Below are 20,774 nucleotides of genomic sequence, written 5' to 3' on the forward strand. Positions count from 1 at the left end.
TAAACCAAAATGTATACAATAAACACACGTTTAAAATGACGGATCAACACTTTAATTACTAATAGTTTTGTTTGCCATTGTTTGTGTGTGTGTATTTTTTCCAATTTGGCAACCCGATCCTATCATTATCATCATCATCACTATCGATCAATGATAATAATTTTTTCCAGAACAGAAGCTTATCGTCATTATTATTGTTGTTGATGTGAATATTTGTGGTAGTGTGGAAAGCAACAGAACAGTGAAAAAAAAGATACTTTTGTTATTGGGAATAATTTCCATTTCGTTGTTTTTTTTCCAATTCGCACTTTGTTTTTTTATTCGTTGTTGTTGTCGATCATTTTGTCTCTATTTTCGGTTGATAATCATTACCATTATCATTGATTTTTAAGATAATGATCAAAGAACTATATAAATTCTTTTTGACTAAATGAATTTAACTATCGATGAACGATAATGTAATGTATTTCGTAATCGTGGTTGTCAATGTAGTTGTTGATGATAATTATGATGATAATGATTACGTAGAATGGCGCCAATAAACCAATCATCAGAATTGAAATTGAATACCACAAATATTCATTCAAATGAATCATTAGGAAAATAGAAAAAGAGATAATAATTCATGATGAATGTTGTTGAATAACATCATCATCATCATCATCATCATCATCATAGAGGTAAGAAAAAGAAAAACTCATTACATTTCATGTAATGAATCGTTTGCTTCGTTATGATGATGACATATTATCATCATCATAATCATCATCATTAAGTAGTTGTCATAGTTAGTTAGTTAGCTATATCTTTCCATTCCAATAAGAGAGAGTAATTTGCAAAATTTGTCGGCCTAACCAAACGTACTCACACAAACACTTATTACAACCGATTAAAGATGAAAATGGATAGAAAAAATTGGCATTTATTTTAGTTTCTTTCGGTTTTGAAAGAAAAAAACATTAAAATAACCACTAAAAAACGACAACAACAACAACATTTATTCAAGATAATCATTTGATGAATGAGCCGATCATTTTCTCAATGTCCATAGATAGTATTAGATATTACCTGTGTGTGGATGGGTAATTTTACACACACACACACACACATTACATTGAAATACTTAGACAACATCAGTCAGGTGGAAAATACAGAAAGAAAAATAGCAACAACAACCACAACAAAAAATGTCACTTGAATATAATATGTTGAATGTTCAATCATCATCATCATCGGATGATGATGATGATGATCTTTTTTTGGACCATTAATCGCACATTCATAATGATTCAAAAGAAACGAAAAAGCTTAAAATGAATGAATGAATGAATGGATAATAATAATTTTGCCTTTAACCAATTGATCAATTTTGATGTTACCCGTTTTTTTTGAAAAAAAATATTTTAAAACATACATGAGAAAAAAAATTGCCGCAAGTTAGTATCATTTTTTTCAACAAAAAAAAAAAAAAAATTCCTTTATAAAATTCCATCAATCAATCAAAATCATCATGTCTATATGATTGTTGAACAATATATAAACAATGATACAAACAAAAAAAAACACACAGAGAAAAATCCATTCAACCGGTAAACTGGACAAAATAATAACAATTTTCAACAGAAAAAAATATCTTCCATCTTCAGATGATTCGAATTCTGATTCATCCAATTGCTTTTGACAAAATAAGAACAAAAATTTTCAAAAAATTCAAAATGTCAAACCATAATTTATTTAGATTAATAATAATAATTAAAAATGATGACAATAATAATAATAATAATAATAATAATCACTATACACCTTTCCAACACACAAGCACACATCGTAAAAACCAATACAAATCATTCAATTGAGAATAAAATTGATAATGAAATTAGAATGAAAATAGTGAGAACAAATTTGATTACAATGTTTGTTTTTTGTTTTGTTTCTTCAATGATGATAGTGAATTAAGCGAGAGAAAGAATAATGAGAATTTCAATTTATTTTTGGTTGTCGTATTTTTTTTTTATATCCAATGATGAAAATTATTATTATGAAGAAATATTAGATAAACTTTTTGTTATTTATTTGTGTGTGTGTGTGGGTTTGTGAAAGTTATTATTGTTTTTTAATAGAAAAAAAAGATCATAATTCATATTATATAATGTAAGTGAAATGGAAAATTATTATTATTACACACACAGAGAGGAGATGATGAGAGACACGCCACAGCAAAAAAAAATCTAATCAATAATTGGACATTAATGAGGATAATTAATAATAAAGAATAAAGATGATGATGACAAGAAAATTAACGATTTTGTTTTGTTTTTTTTATAATGCATTCTAATAATACAGTGTTTGTTTATTATCAAAATGATGATTGAAAATTTGGAATTGGATGAAAAAATTTGCAAATAAAATGTTGTTTTTTTTGTGTGTTTGTTTCTTATTTAGTTAATGAGATGAGAAAAATTAATCAAAACTATCAGATTTAATGATTTGGATTTATTTACAGACGATGTTCATTTAAATTCGAATTCGAATATTTGGATATTTCGACTAAATGGTGAATGATTATATTTATTTGGGTTTCGTTTTTTGAAACTCATTTTTTTACATTTCTTTATTTTGGAAACTTTTACCTATGAAGATTTTTTTTATATTGATAACTCATTAATGGAGTTGTTCATTTAAATGTGCGCAACTTTTCACATCATACAAGTTCCAGTTTATTCTATTTTTTTTCTTTATTTAGCTACAATACTGTATATCATTTGAGCTCAAGGCACATGTTCATTTATTAGATTTTTATTACGATCTTTTCTGTATTCAATCTTTACTGGTCAATAATGCTGGTGAACCACTTGATCGAACGGATTTTGTGGCGGGTGGTGTCATTCTTGATGAATGACGATGATGATGATGATTATGATTATGTTCAGGACTGGAATCACCTGCTATAGCCGACGTCGGTGATGATGATGATGATGATGTGGATGATGATCGTGGTGATGATGACTTAATTTTCATATCTAAACTATTGTCACCCATGTTATTCGTTTTAGGTATCAATAAACCACCCATAGATCTTCCATTTTCAAATATTGATGATGATGATACTCGATCTCCAATCGATTGATGCGGTAAATTCAATCCACTTAGATACAATGGATTGAAACAAGCAATATTTGCTGCTGTTGATGTCATATATGGTGATGATGACGTATTTGTCATAAGGGATGATGTTGAGAATACTGATTGATTGGTTAATGATGATGTTGTTGTTGATAATGTTACCGGTTGAGTTATCGGTGTTGTTATTGTTGTTGTTGTTAATGGTGATGATGATGATGATAATGACAATGGCGGTGATTGAATTGAAACAGATGAATTGGAACCATGCTGATTATTAATGGTTGTTTGTTGCTGTTGTTGTTGTCCATTTCCAATTATTGTTGATGTTGTTGTCGTTGATGATGATGAAGAGGTTGTTAATGTTTGCGGACTAGGATGTTTTTGTTGTAATGCTGCAGCCGCTTGTCGATAATAAATATCAAATGGTGTTGATCCAGCTTGTGTAGCTGCGGCAGCAGCAGCAGCATTATTTGATAATGTTGGATTCGAGGCAGCAGCCGCAGCTAATGCAGCCGTTGCTACATTACCATATTGTGATAACCAATATGGTGATGTTTGTAACATACGTTGTACAGCAGCATAATTTCCTGCTTCAGCTAATAATTCAAGACCAACGGCTGTTTGTCGTTTCCATTTGGTCCTATGAAAAAATAATTCAAAAACAATTATGAAATTATTAGTTGTTTTTTTTGTAAATAAAATTATAAAATTCATTTATTTATTTATTTATTCATTGGAATAAATCAAAAATGATAACCATAATCATCATTATCGAATTATACAATTATTGACCATAACAAAATAACTCAATTATGGTTGATTTAATAGTTTCAAACACAGGCTAAACACAGTTTAATTTTTTTGTTGAAAATACACAAGAAAAAAACTTTTGACAGAAAAAAAATATTTGATGTGTCTGGCGCCAATCGGAAAATCATCATCATCATCATCATCAAAATCATTATTGACAAGTATTGACCGATTGAAATGACCAATATGAATTATTCTAACTGGCAAATACAATTGAATACATTCGAACAACAAAGAAAACCAATCACCAATCATCATTTATTTTTTATTTTTTATTTCGTTCGACTTGATTGAATTTGAAACGAAACAAAATTGTGTATGTGTTGATTTGTAAATTAGTTTATAAAAATGAAGACAAAATAATAATAATAATAAAAATGAATTTTCATCACATTTGTCGGTTGAATGGTTCATCCATTCTAATAAAGATCGATATTGGGTCAATTTATTCGCTTGCAAAAAAATGGTTGCCGTTGTTTTTTTCTTTGATTGAACATCCAACAACAACAATAATAACAAAAGCTAAATATTTAACAAACGAAATCTTTAAACTGAATGTATCTATTCGAATACAATTCAAAATCATTTGCTGATCATTATTCTGATCATCATCATCATCATTATTATTTGATGAACATCAACACAGACAAATCATCATCATCCTTCGTTATTTGATGAAAGGCCATAATTTAATCGTCAATTTTTTTTCCTACTAGTCTTGTCTGGACATTTATTTCGTTCATCATCATCTTACCCTAGGTTCGGTTTTCTGCTGTTGTTGTTTTTTTTTTGTTCGCTTAAATTTTTGCATTTTGTTTTTTTTTGCAAGCAAAATTGATCATTTCACCAATCGACCGAATGGTTATTCTCTAACAATTCTAAGCATCTCTATTGTATAATCAAATAGATTATATCCATAGATAAAGATAGTTGTTGTTGTTGTTGTTGTTATCATTGTTTATTATTATTGCCATTGGTGCATCATCATCATTATCATCATTTCAGATTCATACTTATGTCAATCAAAAATAGATAATGTTTCATAAATTCAATTATCAATAATAAAAATAATAATAATAATGACTACTGCACACAATAGATTATCAACCACAAATATAACCCTGTTGTCAATCAATTGATTGATTATTTTCGGCAATTTTTTTTGTATTTTTGTCTTCTTCACATATCTTATCATAAGATAAACTAAATTCATACATTTTGCCATTTGGTCATCATCAATTATGAACAATGATGATGACCAAATGGCTATATATCAATACAAAATCATAGGTCAATAGGCTTTTAATCATCGATTTGCGATTAAAGATTTCTGTTTTGTTTATCTGGTCAAAGAATTTTTTTTTTTGCAAAACAAGGTAAATTAACTAAATCCATATGCCTGTGCAAAGTATTTTTTTATCTCAACAATTTTTTTCTTAAATCATTTTATGTTTGCGTGGAAGATATGTTTTTTCCGATGATCATGTTGATGACTGATTGACTGACTTATTTTTTTTTCTCTCTCTCTAGTCCCTTTCGAAAAAGTCAAGCTTGGATGGTCAATAACACCATCATCAACAAAAATAATCGGTAAAGGTAACATTGAACACAGAAAAAAATGGGAAAAAAACCTATGGCTATGATGAACTGCATGAAAACAACAAATGATTGATGAGCTTCATTTGTCTGTTTTTTTTTTAATTTTATTATTCACATGATGAGGATGATTAACCCGAAATTTTTCATTTTTTTTCAATCTTTTTTTGTTTTGTTTTTATTGTTCACAAACGTACTCTAACCATATATGACAATCAATGAAATAAATGAATCTATTCAAAACAAAAACAATCGTTACAATGCTTACCTTCTGTTTTGATACCATGTTTTTACTTGTGTATCCGATAGATTTAATTTGGCCGCCAATTCCATACGATCTTGAACGGATAAATATTTTTGTCTTTCAAAACTTTTTTCCAATGTCTGTAAAAAGGTTGAAAATGCAGAAAAAAATTGATTAATTCCATTTCAAAACTAAAAAAAACAATCAAAATAAACACTAACCTGTAATTGATGATCAGTAAATGCTGTACGAGCTTTTCGTTGTTTCTTTTGCATCTTTAATTCTGGTATAATACGATTAGCTTGTTGTTGATTATGATGAAATCTTGATTCACCAGTAATATTGTCATTGTTTCCAACTGAAAATTGAAAAAAGAAGAAAAACAATGTAGAAAAATATTTGATTAATAATTGTTTTCATCAGAATAAAGTGAACAAATCAAGGTTGACAACAACAACAACAAAAACTGATGACAAATTCAAGTGTGATAAAAGGTGTACTCAAACAAAAAACAAACAAAGTTTACATACAGAAATTGTTATCATTAAAACAGGTAATCATTTTTTTCAGCAAACAAACAAACAAAAAATCTCATTCGACCATCGATAATTCCAAATACAAAAATATCTTTGATTCTTTTTTAAATAAGTTGATATCAAAATCAAAATCAATATTAAAAAAAACGTTTATCAAATACACGGCAACAAACACGGACACAATGACAACAACTTAGCAAATAATAATTGTTTGTTTCGATATATAAAAGATTATTTCAGGTGGAAAAAAAGTATGTGGGGAGAAAATAATAATAATGATTTTTGATTTATTTCATCTCTTCAAATCGTTTTTTTTATTTGTTGCCTGAGATCTTGATTTGATAATCAATAATATTTTTCTCTCTCTCAATTTTCATTTCTTTTTGATGTCGACCGACGACTATACTTTTTTTTGGAAATCAATCAAATTGATGATAATTGATTGGGCAAATTTAATAATTTTATTTTAATTGATTGATTGATTGATTTAAAAACGATTAAATGATATTTATTGAGCAAATCACTTTCTCTCTCTCTCTCTCTCTTGATTTTCTGGGTTGGTGTGTCAACACAATTCAATGCTTTGTCAATTACCTTGCTTTTTCAAATATTTTTCCTGGTTTCCTGATTTTTTTTTCTTCTTCTTCTTTGCATTTGTAACTTTCACATTGAACACATAATCAAAGACATAATAATAATCATTTATTGATAATTAATAATGATATGCATTCAATGAAAAGAGAAAACAATCGTTTGATTATAAATCGATTGATCTCTAAAGTATTTTATCTAAATAATAATACTAATGTACACACAAACAAAGTTATCGATAACTAATTATCCATTTATATCAAATAGTAACCAAATCAATCCATTGTGTGTTTATGTGATTTTGATCATGATTATGATTATCATCGCCCGTACACTTGAATGAATTTAATCAAATTGTTACTGTTGCTTTTGATGCTGTTGTTGTTAGACATTATCACTCTCTTTTGATTTGATTGATTTTATATACTTTTTAAAAATCTATTTTTCTTTTTAATTGGTTGAACTGAAAAAAAACAAAGAATACATTATGTTTTTTGTTTCTTGATGTTAAAAGCTAAAAATTTCAAATGAGAAAATGAAAATTTAAATAGGGAAAAATAAATTGTGTCAGGTTGACCGTCGTCAATCATATTTGCCATAAGCATGATATTTATTTTTCATTTACTTTTGATTTGATTTGATTAAAATTTGTGTGGCGTGTTTGTCGACAATTGAATCATAATTACAATATGATTTCTATGTATTTTTTTTGTTTGTTTGTTTTGTTTACCTGTTTTTGTTCATTCACATCGACATACACACAGGGGCCATGATTTATAAATGAAGAAAACAAAACAATTATTCAAAAGTTTTTGTTTGTTTTGCTAGGAAAAATTTTCCATTCATATTTATAATTAATAATTAATGTGATGGGATAAATCACATGCCTGTGAAGGAAAGATACAATTTTTTAAAAAAACAAAAAAGAAAGAGAAGAAATTCAATGAATCAAAAACAACGGAAGGGAAATTTGAAATTTTATTTCACTTTTTTTTGTCATCTTTTACAATCAAAACTTGAATGTTGATCGATTTTTTGGATTGAATTTTCAAAACCGAGATTAATGTTGAAACCGAAAAAAAATTGCAGTTAAATGAATTCAATTTAATCAAATTTTGGTACAAAAACTTTTTTTTCCTGAAAATTGACAACGACAAATGTTTGAAGGACAAAATATTTTGCATTCATATTTCTCAAGTCCAGAAAATATGATTGAAATTGATTTTGACATAGAGAGAGAAAGAGAGAGATTTCTCTTTTTGTATTCGGTATATATGGAGATTGAGAAAAACCACAAAGAGGGAAAAGAATAAGCGGATGCAAATCTATCTCCACTAATTGCGTGACCAAAAATCATTATTACAACGACGATGACGATAACAACAACAATGATGACGACAGCAGATATAACTCTCATACGATTTTTATTGAAAGAATGAAAAAAATAGCCGAAATCAATGCTTTTTTAGATTTTAGCGAAAAAGGTTAGGTGGTTTGTTGTTGTTGTTGTTATTGTTAAATATGAAACAATTGAGAGAGATAAAATGAGAGAATAAGATAAAATTTAAAACAATAATCACAGTATAACCGCAAACTATTAAAACATTTTTGCTCACTTTATTTATCACTGCCGTTATGAAACAAACACGCAAAAGTTTTTTCTCAAAAATATCCCAAATATTCATTCATTCATTGTTATTATTTTCATCATAATTTCCTGAATCATTTTTCATTTTTTTTGTTGTTGTTGTTGTTGAAAAGCTTAAAGCTTAAACTTATTCGAATGTAATGAGAAAATTTATTGTTACCATTTATCATTTCTTTTTGTTTCTTTCGTATTCATCAAATTGAAAAAAAAAGATTTTTTTTTAATAATTTCAAACAATCATTTCACCAACCACAAACACAAATTGATAGAATTCAAAACTAATAATAATAATAATTTTTTTCTCCTAGATTTCTCAATGGGAGATTGTTGTTTAATTGGTGTTTGTTTGTATACACACAAAACAAACATCAGAAGCACTAATAGTACAACTAACCTCAAAACTAATTAGAGTCAAACAGATAGAAACACACCTAACACATTTATTGATAAATTTTTTTTTAGCAAACACTTTTAAAAAGTTTCATTTGTTTGTTTATTTAATACTGCTGTTTCAATTTTTTTTAACTGAAAAATATTTACAATTTTAACTTGTTAAATGAATTATAATGATGATGATGATGAACGTAAAGAGAAAATTATCATTTCAGAAAAAGGTGTTTTTCTCTTTTGTTCTAGGTAAAAAATTCATTTTTTCCCTTATTGTCAATACTGAATTTTGAAAGATAATAATGATTGTGGTGTAGCAAACAAACAGAAAAAACAAACATGTCATTTAGTCAATCAATCAATCAATAAAACGGTCGGCCGGTCAAATCGATCGATTTAGAAAATTTTTTTATTAATCATAATTAATTGAGAAAAAAATGATGAAAAGTTATCAGAAAAGTTTTTTGTTTGCATATCGACACCTTGTAATTATTGTTTGAATTCAATCATTTAAATTTAATTATGAATATTCAATTTTTTTTGCGAGTTTTTGTTTCGTCATTTTGACATTGGCGGATTTATTGATTCTTTTTTTTCATTGTTGTTTTGCTTCAATGCTCGTCGGTTGTGTCTGTCAATATCGGGATGACAGACTTTTGAAAATTTTGTTTGGAAAAAAAAATTATCATTCCTATTGATATTGTTATTGAGAAACCGAAACAAAAATTCTCTCATTCACTTTGTGAACTATGTTTGCTTGAAATTGATCTTTTATCAAAGAAAAAAGTGATTATCATTTGTCGGTAATGTTGGCTATCGGCCATAGAGAGATTTTTATTCGCATAATCATCGGAAAAAAATCAATAATCTCAAGAGAACTTGATCGAAAGGGATTTTATTTCAGTGAAATCAATTTTTCTCTGATTGTTTTTTTTTCGTAATCATATGGAACAAAAGTGAAATTTTATTTTCGGCAGATTTTCATTTCTTTCACTATCAGAATGTTTAATTGTTTGGGTTCGTAATTATACTAATTACCATTTTGTCGGTATTAAAATAAACATTTTATATCTCAAACAAAAAAAAATATTCAATCTTCATGTTTTTTTTTCATAATTTATTTATCTATTTTTTGTTTGTTAAAAAAGAAAACTTACCTCTTTCATCTTCACCGTCATTAGATGAACAAATATCGTCATCCATACCATCATTATCCATATCACAATCACTATCTCCAGCAATTGTACTATTATTTGATGAATTTAATGATGATGCAGCAGCAGCAGCCGCAGCGGCAGCTACTGCAGCATTCTGTATTTGTTCCATTGATAATGGTACATTTGTAAGTGCACCAAATGCAGTCATCGATGATGATGATGGTGGCTGTGGTGGTGGCGGTCCTGATAGTGATAATGATGGCCTAATTGATCCTGATAATGATGGATGAGATAATAGATTCATTTGGTTGAAAAAATTTGCTGCAGTTGCTGATGAAGGAAAACTGTTATTGGACATTAATAAACCATTTGTTGGATTATTCGGATCATTATTGTTATTATTATGATTAGTAGAATTTTGATGTGAATTTGGCTTTGATGCGGCTGCCGCTACGGCTGCTGCAAATAAATTATAAGCATTAGCTGATGCTGCTGCAGCTGCTGATGCACGTAATGAAAGATCATGTGCATTTATCATTGTTGTTGATGTTATTGATGATCCACTATGTTGATTTGGTGATGAATGATTTTTCAATATATCATTGATAAAAAATGATGATTTTCTTTCATTATCCATCATTATATGATCAACATCATCACCATTACCATCATTATGATCATCATCAACTTCAAGTTCAGAATCAGAATCTGTTTTACTATTATTATTATGATTATTTATTTTATTATTATTATTCGATAATGGTGATAATTTAGATCTTATTGATGAATGATCATTAACATTATCATCTTCACTGCTTGAATGACTTTCTGGCCGTAATGATTTGGATGATTGTTGTGCGATTGTTGTTGTTGTTGTTGTTGGTGATGATGATGAAGATATTATGGTTGCCATTGATGAATGTTGTGATAAAGGTGGTGATGATGATGATGAAAGATGTTTAAAATTTAAATGATTGAATGCACTAAGATGATGATGATGAGGATGAGAATGTCCAACACCAATCTGTGGTATGATATTTGGATGTAAAAATTGTCGTATTGTTGAATGATGATGATGATGTGAATGATGATGAAGTTGATGTGGATGATGACCCATAGTTAATAATGGTCCACAATGATCATTTGTTGCTGATGATGGTGGTACCGAACTAGTCATCATTTGATTAATAAAATCCAAATTATGACTAACAATATAATTAGGATTGTTATTAGTTTCTGATGTTGTTGTTGTTGTTGCTTTTGTCGTTGTGAATGATTTTAATTTTTTCTTCTTCTTATCAATATCATTGGAATTTGAGGTTGATGATGATGATGATGTCGTTGTTGATGAAGATGATATACGTCGACAACGTTTTAATCGATTATTATTATTATTATTACTGCTATTATTTATAATTTTTAAATTTGTATCATTTGATTCATTATTATTATTTGGTATGGATATATCAATAGTCATGATGAAAAATTAATTATTAATTATAAACTAATTACGGATGATATGTATGCAATAATTGCCAAAAACACACAAACACAAAACACGAACAAGAGCACGAACCAACAACACAAATGCAAAATATTAATGGATTAGAATAAGTGTCAACAAAAATCAATGTTGTTTTTGGTTGTTGTTTGGTTCCGTTTTCGAAAATATGATATGAAATGAAATGTAAAAAAAATCGAATGGGAAAAAATTCAATGTTTTATTTTTAAAGAGAAACAAAAATCATGACAAAATGTTTTTCCAACAACCAAATGATCTCGAGCAAGAGTATGAGTGAGAGATACCTGTGTGTTGATGACTATGATCACCATCGACAATAATGATAATGATGATGGATAAATAAATAGCATAGACTCTGTTGTTTTTTTGTATGATTTAGTTGTTGTTATATGTTTTAAAGGTGTAATTGATACGACTTGGTTTGATTTGAATCAAATGATTGAATGATAGAAGGTATATAATTTTTAAGGGCATCAAGCAACAAAAAATAACGAGAAAAAAAAGAGATAGCAATATAGCAGATAAAAAGAAAGAGATATCATTACACACAAACAAACGTCATATACAAAACACAGCCGCTAACATCACATATAAAATACAGACAATCAATTTTTTTTTCTCTCTTTCGTTCTTCATATTTCAATGCTTTTTTTTGACATTGTATTGTGTGTGTGTGTGTGTGTTGTACAAGCACCGCCTTTTAATAAATGATTTTCATCAACCATTGGTCATTGTGCGATGATTAGGACCGCCCATTTTTCCATTATTTTTTCTCTCTTTCATTTTGTTGCTGTTTTTTTTTCGGAAATACTTTTCTTGCTTATAAAATGAATTTCTTTTCATCATTTTATTCACGAAATATTTGCTTATTTTATTTTTCATTAGATTTTTGTTAGTTACATTAATAAATCGTTTAGTTATTATTGTATACATACTCTAATTGGCTACTATTCAAGCGTTATTATACACATATGATATGAATGAATTGGAACAACAACAACAACAACAAAAATTGGTTTTCGATAAATAAAAGATGAAAGAGAGAAAAAAAGGTGGTAGCAATGGTGGAGTCTGTGTTTTGTTATATATATTTTTTGAAAAAAAATGTGTTGGCTTCTTGTCTTTTTTGTTGTTGTTTTGTTTCATTTATTTGATGGTAGTGGAAGATATTTGTGCCTCGAATATCATTGTTTTACTTTTGTGTATAAATTTTGATATTCGATTTATGGTAATCACTGAATAATATGAACATTTCGAGTATAATATTGATTAAAATAACAAAAAATTAAAATGAAAAAAAAACAAGAAAATAGGGGTGGTGTTTGTCAACGATTAACGACAATTACAATGTTTGATATTTGGAGAATGAATAATGGAAAAACGAAATAGTGATGCAAAATAGTAATTACAGTATTTTAGATGCAAAAAAAATTCCATTTTCATTCAATTGAATCAACGATTATCGATTATCATCATTCAAAATATGCAGTGTAGTCGGTTGTTTAAAAAAAAACAAGATTTTGCTTTTGAAATGGAAACACAACACACACACACACACATATAGAAATGGTATTTTCTTTCTTGTCAAATATATTTTTCATATAAAAAAATATTATAACAAAAAAAATGTCTAATTTTTTCGACCAAGATGGATGGATTTTAAAGTTAAGTAAAATAAAGTATGTCAAAGCTTTTTTTAAGGCGAAAGAATATTAACAACAACAAAAACGAACGTAATGTATAAGAAGAAGAAGAAAACAAAAATTATGATCAATTTTACAACAAAATTATGTTTTTCTCTTCTCGAATATCTTTATAGATGTAGCTTTTTATTCGAAAAGAAAAGAAAAATCTTTTTATAATAATAATGATTTTGGAGAAAAAAAAACTTTTATATTTATCATTATCATCATTGAAGTTAAGAGTTTGAATTGAATTGAAAACAGTTTGCACAAAGTCATCTCTTTTACAGCCGATCAATGATGATGATGATGATGATGATGATGGTTCCATGCACAAATTTCCAATTATATTGAAAATGGTTATAATAAATATATAATATGGCTAAAAAACGATGATGATGATGAAAGCTTATTAGCTTACAGCAAAGAGTTTCTCTCTCTCTTTTTCAAGCTAGTCATTCATTGATCTTTTTATTTTCATATTGAAATCAAATCGAATAGATCGATGAATTGAGTGAATTTGAATCGTTGGCATCATCATCTATGATTATTCATTCAATTTTGTTGTTGTTGTTGTTGATAGCAATGTAATTTGGTATGCTAACATTATTCATTCGCAATCAATCAGCTAATCAAATTTCTCTTCTTCTTCTTCTTTTTCTTTTAAATAACCATCATTCAATTTGGTGTTTATTATTATTACTGATAATGTAGGATATATTTGTATATTAAAGATAATGTTTCAGCAAAAAAACGTTGTTCGAGAAGAAATTTTTTTCCTATTCATTTCGTTATGATTAGTTTTTTTTTGTCTGATAAAGTATTTTACATATTTCGATTTGAATAATTTTCCAAGAAACTGATAAAATTAAGAATTTTTTTTTGCAATAAGAATTGATTGGCAGCAAGACACAAAACTGAAAATTATTATGTAAAATTTACATAATTTGTTCCATTTTTTCTCGCGAAAAAATAAAAATATTTCATTTTTTTCTGATTAAAAATTTATTTAAATTAACATTGTTTTCCAAACCAGACCTTTTTCTTTGGTGGAAAGACGGGGGAATGAACAAAATAAAATAAACATTTCTGACAACAACATCGAATGGATGAAACAGAAGAAAAAATATCGATTTTAGTTTCAAATGGAAAAATCAATGTCAATTTAAACGTTTTTCAATGAAACAAAACAGAATTTTATTTTATTTTCGTTCATTTTTTTTCTATGGAAAAAAAACAAAGATTATATAATAATCATTATCATTATCATAATAATAGAGAATTATTATGATATTTCGATTCAATAGTTGATCGATAATAAAAACAATTGTTTTTGTTTTTGTTTTTGTTGTTGTTTTTTAACGAACATAACAAACATTCTTGCTAGGTTACTTGCAATCAATAAAATGATAATGATAATGATGATCAAATTTATGAAAATTTAAATTTTTTTATTATGACAGATGAGTTATTATGAATATTATTTTTTGTTTTTGGTTTTGTTTTTCCTATTTTTTTTTTGTTTCGAAATCAAAAAATAAGTCACTTGAGACATTCATTCATTCATTTATTTTCTTTATCGGTACAATTCAATTTAACAATAGATTTTTAATTCTGAATTCTAAATTCTTCAAAGATTGATTCAATTCGTTGGTTGAAGTGAAAAAAGACGGCGAAAAAAAAGCACCGAAAATAAATAAAACCAATTCGTTTTCGGCGTTTTTTTTTTGCTTTTTGGTGGTTGGTTGGTTGGTTGACGGGCCTGTCTTATGAATATTCAGCAGAGATACAATGTTTTTTTTGGAGATAAAAAGAAGAAGAAAATTTTCAAGAAAAATTTAATCGATTGCCGCCGCGCGTCACCAAGAAGAAGAAAATATTTGAATCGAATTTGTGTAAGAAGAAAAAAAAACAAAAACAAACAAACAAACAGAAAAATCAATTTTCTACGTAAAAAAACAAACAAAAAATACAAAGAAAATAAATAAAGAAAAAAGGAGATTTGATAATACCCGAATGAATAAACCAATGGTTAAAGGCGTGTGTCATCATCATCATCGTCATTTTAATTTGATTTTAAATTATTCATCATCGATAATAATCATTGAAATTAAAACCCAAATTAAAGAATGAATGAATGAATGAATGAATAAATATGCAAAACAAAAAAAAAAAAAATTTAGTAACAATGTTTGTAGCAGGAATGAAAAATCAAAAAAATAGAACGAACCGAAGAAAAACATACAGTCACAGTTACCTGGTAAAGGTGCAATTAGCCACAAAAAAAGAAAGCTAAATTACCTTTTTTATAATGAATAGGTTTTAGATGAATATTTTCTTTTATTCTTGGGCTCACTATTCACTACTCATCATCATCATCATTAGTAAACAAACAAAGGGTGATTGGTGAATTTTTTCTTTGGTTCCTCGTTATTCGATATATGATAATAAAAAAAAGTAATTTTTCTTCCGAAGAAAACTCTAATTACTCAATTATTTTCTATTTCAACTAATTCGAAACAATTTGATCATCATCATTCAACACACAATAACGATGATGATGATCAACATTGTTGTAATTGATGATTATTATTATTTTAGGTATGTCCAAAAATAACTTAACCAAGAAAAAATGAAAGAAAAACACTAATTATTATTATGAATAAAATATATTCAAAGCTCATAAATCAATTACCAGGCCAAAAAAGAAATCATTAAAGAAAATTTTTTCTTCTTTTAGTTTGATAATTCCAGTAGCTAAAACTAATTTGAATTTAATAGTTTTATTGCCGTATGATTAGTGATTGTAAATTACCATTCTTTTTTTTCAATGATAATATCGACCATATATTACTGTTGTTGTTTTTGTTGTTAATAAAGGAAATCAAAAATTTTCATTCATAAAAAAATGAAACTGTTTGTGGTGAAATGATGATGATGGTCATCATTCATAAATAAATTGTTTTCCCTTTGGAAAAGCAACCGAAAAAATAAACCACACATTAGTGAAAATGGATTTTAATATTCTTTTTTTAAAAAAAGGAGAAAAAAACAAGAAAAAATTAAATAAAAAGAAAAAGAAAAATATGAAATGCAGCTGCGATGCCAAATTTGGTATTCTCGTTTTTTTCAATATTTTCTATATATTCGTAATGCAAAAAATGTATTCCGAATCTATATTTTATTTCTGTCAATAATGAAGATGATTATCAATAATTCATCATCATGGAAAACGATTTTTCTATTTTTTCTCTTCTCTCTTTTTTGGTTTATTTGGAATAGTTGGAAAAAACGATAAAGAACGAGAAAAACTGATTTTCATTACTGATGTAATAATAAATAAATAAATATATAATCTTTACCAAACGGATTTTGCTTTTTTTTATAAATTCTGCTTTTTTTTCGGGTGGTTTCTGTGAAACCGCAGAATAGTGAATAAGAAAAACCGTTTCGTATACGTTTTAAAAGCTTTTTCCAGTTTCTGTTAGTGTTGTTTTTTGATAAATCTAATTTCTTGACTTGCTTATTCGTGATAATGTTTTTTGGTTTGATGATTGCTATTTACTTGTTCATTTTTTTCTTTTACTTTTATTTATTTCACATTAGAAACCTATACACATACACCAAAAACAAAAACAAAAAAAAAAACGTTAATGTTTTATGTGGTTATATGACGAAAATGGCCTGACAAGATTTTTTCGGCTAAATTTCTTCGCAATGTTTCTTTTTTTTAGTAATAGGTTTTGATTGGAAAAAGAAAAAGCTATTTCGATCAAGAAATCTATCGATTTAAACTTTGTATCCATTTGATTCTTAATGATCATTTTTTTCTGTAAGTTTGAATAATATGATTGGTTTGTTAACCGATAATCAATCGATTATAAATGTAGTTTGAAAAAAATTGAAATAATTTCTTCCATGATGACAGAATCGATTCTATCGTTTTTTTTCAACATTCAATTGACAATGGAATAGGATCCGTACTATTTGTAGTCAATCAAGTGACAAGAATAATAATGAAAATTACCTAAGCTTACAAGAGGACAGATGTTAACCGGAAATTTCGTATAGTCACAATTTCCCTCTCTCTCTCTCTCTCTATCTCTCAATCTTAAATTAGAGACATTATTAAATTAAATTAGTCGACCACACACACACACACACACTTCACAATGTGATGACAATATGGTGATAATGACATTGTCATCAAACTAATAATTCACACTCATGTACACAATGACATCATAAAAATCAATTCAGACAGATAAAATTTGTAATAGGTTGAATGAATTCTTGATGATCGAATTCAATTCAATTCAACAAATTAAATTAAATTCCTTTTTTTCACTTATTTCTTTCTTTCTCTCTTATCTAATTACACCTTCATTTTTTTTCAGATTTAATACAATTAATTAATTGATGTTTTTTTTCATGTAATTTATGGCTTAAAGAAATCATCAGGTATGAAATTCTGTTTGTCTGTGTGTGTGTGTGTGTGTATTCGCTTCACTTAATATCGATAATGATTATGATGATGACAGTTGCCATCTCAATTGTAATCAATTAAATGTATTTCATGTTTGCCAAAATTGATTTTTCTTCACCTTTATAACAAACAATATTGGTTGTTGTTGTTATTGTTTGGGTAAAGCAAAAAAAAAGGAAAAAAGATGACGACAAATCATAATATACATTAATTAATTAATGAAAAAAATTGAATTGGTTGACTTTAAAGTTCCTGTTGTTATTGAATTGTTATTTTTTTTTTTTTGGTTGATTGCATCCACAAAAGTTCATCATCATCATGTTTAACATTTACAATCACCTTTATCATTGAATTCAATGATAATTTGAACATGTGAATTGTAATGTCAACCACACACACATACATACAGCAAGAAAGATAGAAGGACAAACACATTTGTGACAATAAAAATTATTGGGAAAAAATTACACTGTGTGATTAAGTGGAACATATTTCTTTTGTTGGATCGACACTAACTAACACACACACACACACACACACGTCTCTTTCTCATCCTGGTACATATATGAAAATATAGTTAGTTTAGTGTCGATTATATCATGGATCGATTGGTAGCACGTGTGTAAAAACACACACACATACACACAGACAAAGGCAATGGAAAATGTATAGAATAAACTACACATCATCATCACCCTAACCATAATAATAACCAGCGAATAGATATAGAGCAAAAAAAAAGTTTCATTTTAACGATAATGAATAAAAGTAACTGAAAAATTTTGTTCCCTTAATTTGACTACCGCAACATAGCAAGCAAACAGCAAAAGTAAAAAGTAACGGTAATAAAATTTTTATTGTTGTTGTTTGAAGTATCCAAAAAAAAAAAACAAAAAAAATTTCCATGACCTAATGAATCTATTATTGTATCGATTTATTAAGCATTACAAACGAATGGATAGAAAAAGAAACGATACGATCAATTTATTTGATGTGTACAAATACAATATACATTTTTATTTTTTATTTTTTTTCATTTTCAAACGGTAATGATAATGTTAGTTAATTCAGAATTTGCAACAACAAATAAATGAGTGAAGAAAGCATGAATCGATAACAATCGAAACAAATCTAACACAATTGACAATAAAAAATAGAGAATGAATGAATGAATGAATGAAAAGAGGAACACTTCATTCAAATCATTATTATGGATCAATGATGATGATGATGATGATGACGTAGCTACGCGTGTTGCACGTGCCCAATCATTGTAAAATAATAAAAATAACATTAATAAGTTATAACAACCAAATCTAAATCATCATCATCATCATCAATGATTGAATTTTAAAAGAATAAAATTGTTACAATTTTTTTTCGGTTTAAAGATTTTCATATCAAGATAATGTCAAACATCACTGATGTTTTTTTTAAAACTTTATTAAAATTTCATTAGGTTTTTGAATACCGAACAGCAATCATGAATCATTTTTTTTACCGTAGGCTGTATTCAAATTTGATGATGATTGAGCTGTCAACATCTGTTTATTTGTTTGTTTGATTAGTTATTTTTGTTAAAAATCAATAAAAAAAATGGAAATTCAATACATTTGATGAATTCATTTGAATGAAAAATGAAGTGAAAAAGAGATTTTTATCAAAAAAAAAGTGTGAAACAAAACAAAACCAAATTATCGAATCACTTAATCTATCGATTTTCTCTTGTTTGTTTGTTGAATTTGATTCTATTTGAATACATGAGAAAAATGGAAAGAAAAAATTTGATACATTTCAATTTGATAACATCAGCAATGATGATTGCAATGATTATGACATTTCTAATGAAAGAAATTATAATCGTAGTAGCTTAATTCGAAAGGAAAAAAAAATTAAAATCCAAATCCATCAAAGCGAAAATCGATCCATATTGGATGGCAATGATGAAGATGATGATGATAAAAATCTCAACGAAAGAAATGAAAAATAATGATTATTATTATTTTCATTCATTTTATACCCGAATAAACTAAATTTTTTTTCTGAGATTTTTATCATCATCATCATCAATAAACATCGTTATTATAGTGATGAAAACTAAATATATTTGAATGATGAATATGAATGAATGTTGTTTTTGGATGATTTGATAATCTCATTCTCTCTCTCTCTCTCTCTCACACACACACACACTATTTTCATCCATTAGCCATTTTCTCATTAATACTAATAATAATCATGATTACTATTTACTAACTAACTAATAATTTGATATTCGTTGTTGTTGTTGTTTTTGATGAAATAAAGTTTATCCAAAACGTATGTTGAATAAGTTTTTTTTTCGTTTCTGGCCATTTTGTTTTTACATCATCGGCCTGGACCCAGAGAGTTTTACATTTTTTTTCTGCATCCATTTTTTTTTGTTTTGCTTTCAAATCTTCATCATCATCATCATTTCGAAAATAATTCTCAAGAGATTATCATCAAAGATCTTTTTTTTTGTATATTTTGGAAAGGGTGGCCGACAATCAGAATTGAGTAAGCAAAAAAAAAAATCTGGTTGAATATTTCAGTGTTCAGTGATACAAGAATGATTTTTTTCTCTTTCTCTGCATTTCATTCTGTTGTTACTTTTTTTTGGTTCAAATGTAAATTATCATTAATGGTACGTTTTCGAAATGATTGTAACTTTTCATTTCACTATTACAGAGATAAAATGAAGGGGGTGGTGGCTATGGGTAAATGGATAGAAATCAACGAAATAAAAAAAAACAGTTAGATATTTTTGAAAGAGAAAAAAAAATGGAAAACTTTTAATTTAAATTTTCGCTTGCTTGACCAATAATGAAACGTGAGTTGTTTATTATTATTATCATGTATAGTATTCTATGTATTTTTTCTAGCCGCTTTTTCCATCACTTTCATTATTCTCCATTACCATTACCATCATGGCACGGTGTTTCAATCTCAGTTGACAAGAAAAAAGAAAGAA

General features: G+C 27.3%; 1 protein-coding gene across 1 annotated transcript; it reads right to left on the reverse strand.

Moving 5' to 3' along the window:
- Positions 1–1,808: 1,808 nt before the first annotated feature.
- Positions 1,809–12,039, reverse strand: LOC113791937 (uncharacterized). Its single transcript, XM_027341787.2, has 4 exons — positions 10,093–12,039; positions 5,995–6,131; positions 5,798–5,913; positions 1,809–3,763 (listed from the first exon to the last, which is right to left on the reverse strand). Exons 1-4 carry the CDS (start codon positions 11,567–11,569, stop codon positions 2,818–2,820), a joined length of 2,676 nt encoding a protein of 891 aa, XP_027197588.2. The 5' UTR covers positions 11,570–12,039; the 3' UTR covers positions 1,809–2,817.
- Between the last annotated feature and the right edge of the window lie 8,735 nt (positions 12,040–20,774).

The sequence above is a fragment of the Dermatophagoides pteronyssinus genome, unplaced genomic scaffold (assembly GCF_027571235.1).
Source record: "Dermatophagoides pteronyssinus isolate colony J.1.1.1.1 unplaced genomic scaffold, Derpt_VIB-CSIC_2022.12 sq0083, whole genome shotgun sequence".
Classification (NCBI taxonomy): domain Eukaryota; kingdom Metazoa; phylum Arthropoda; class Arachnida; order Sarcoptiformes; family Pyroglyphidae; genus Dermatophagoides; species Dermatophagoides pteronyssinus.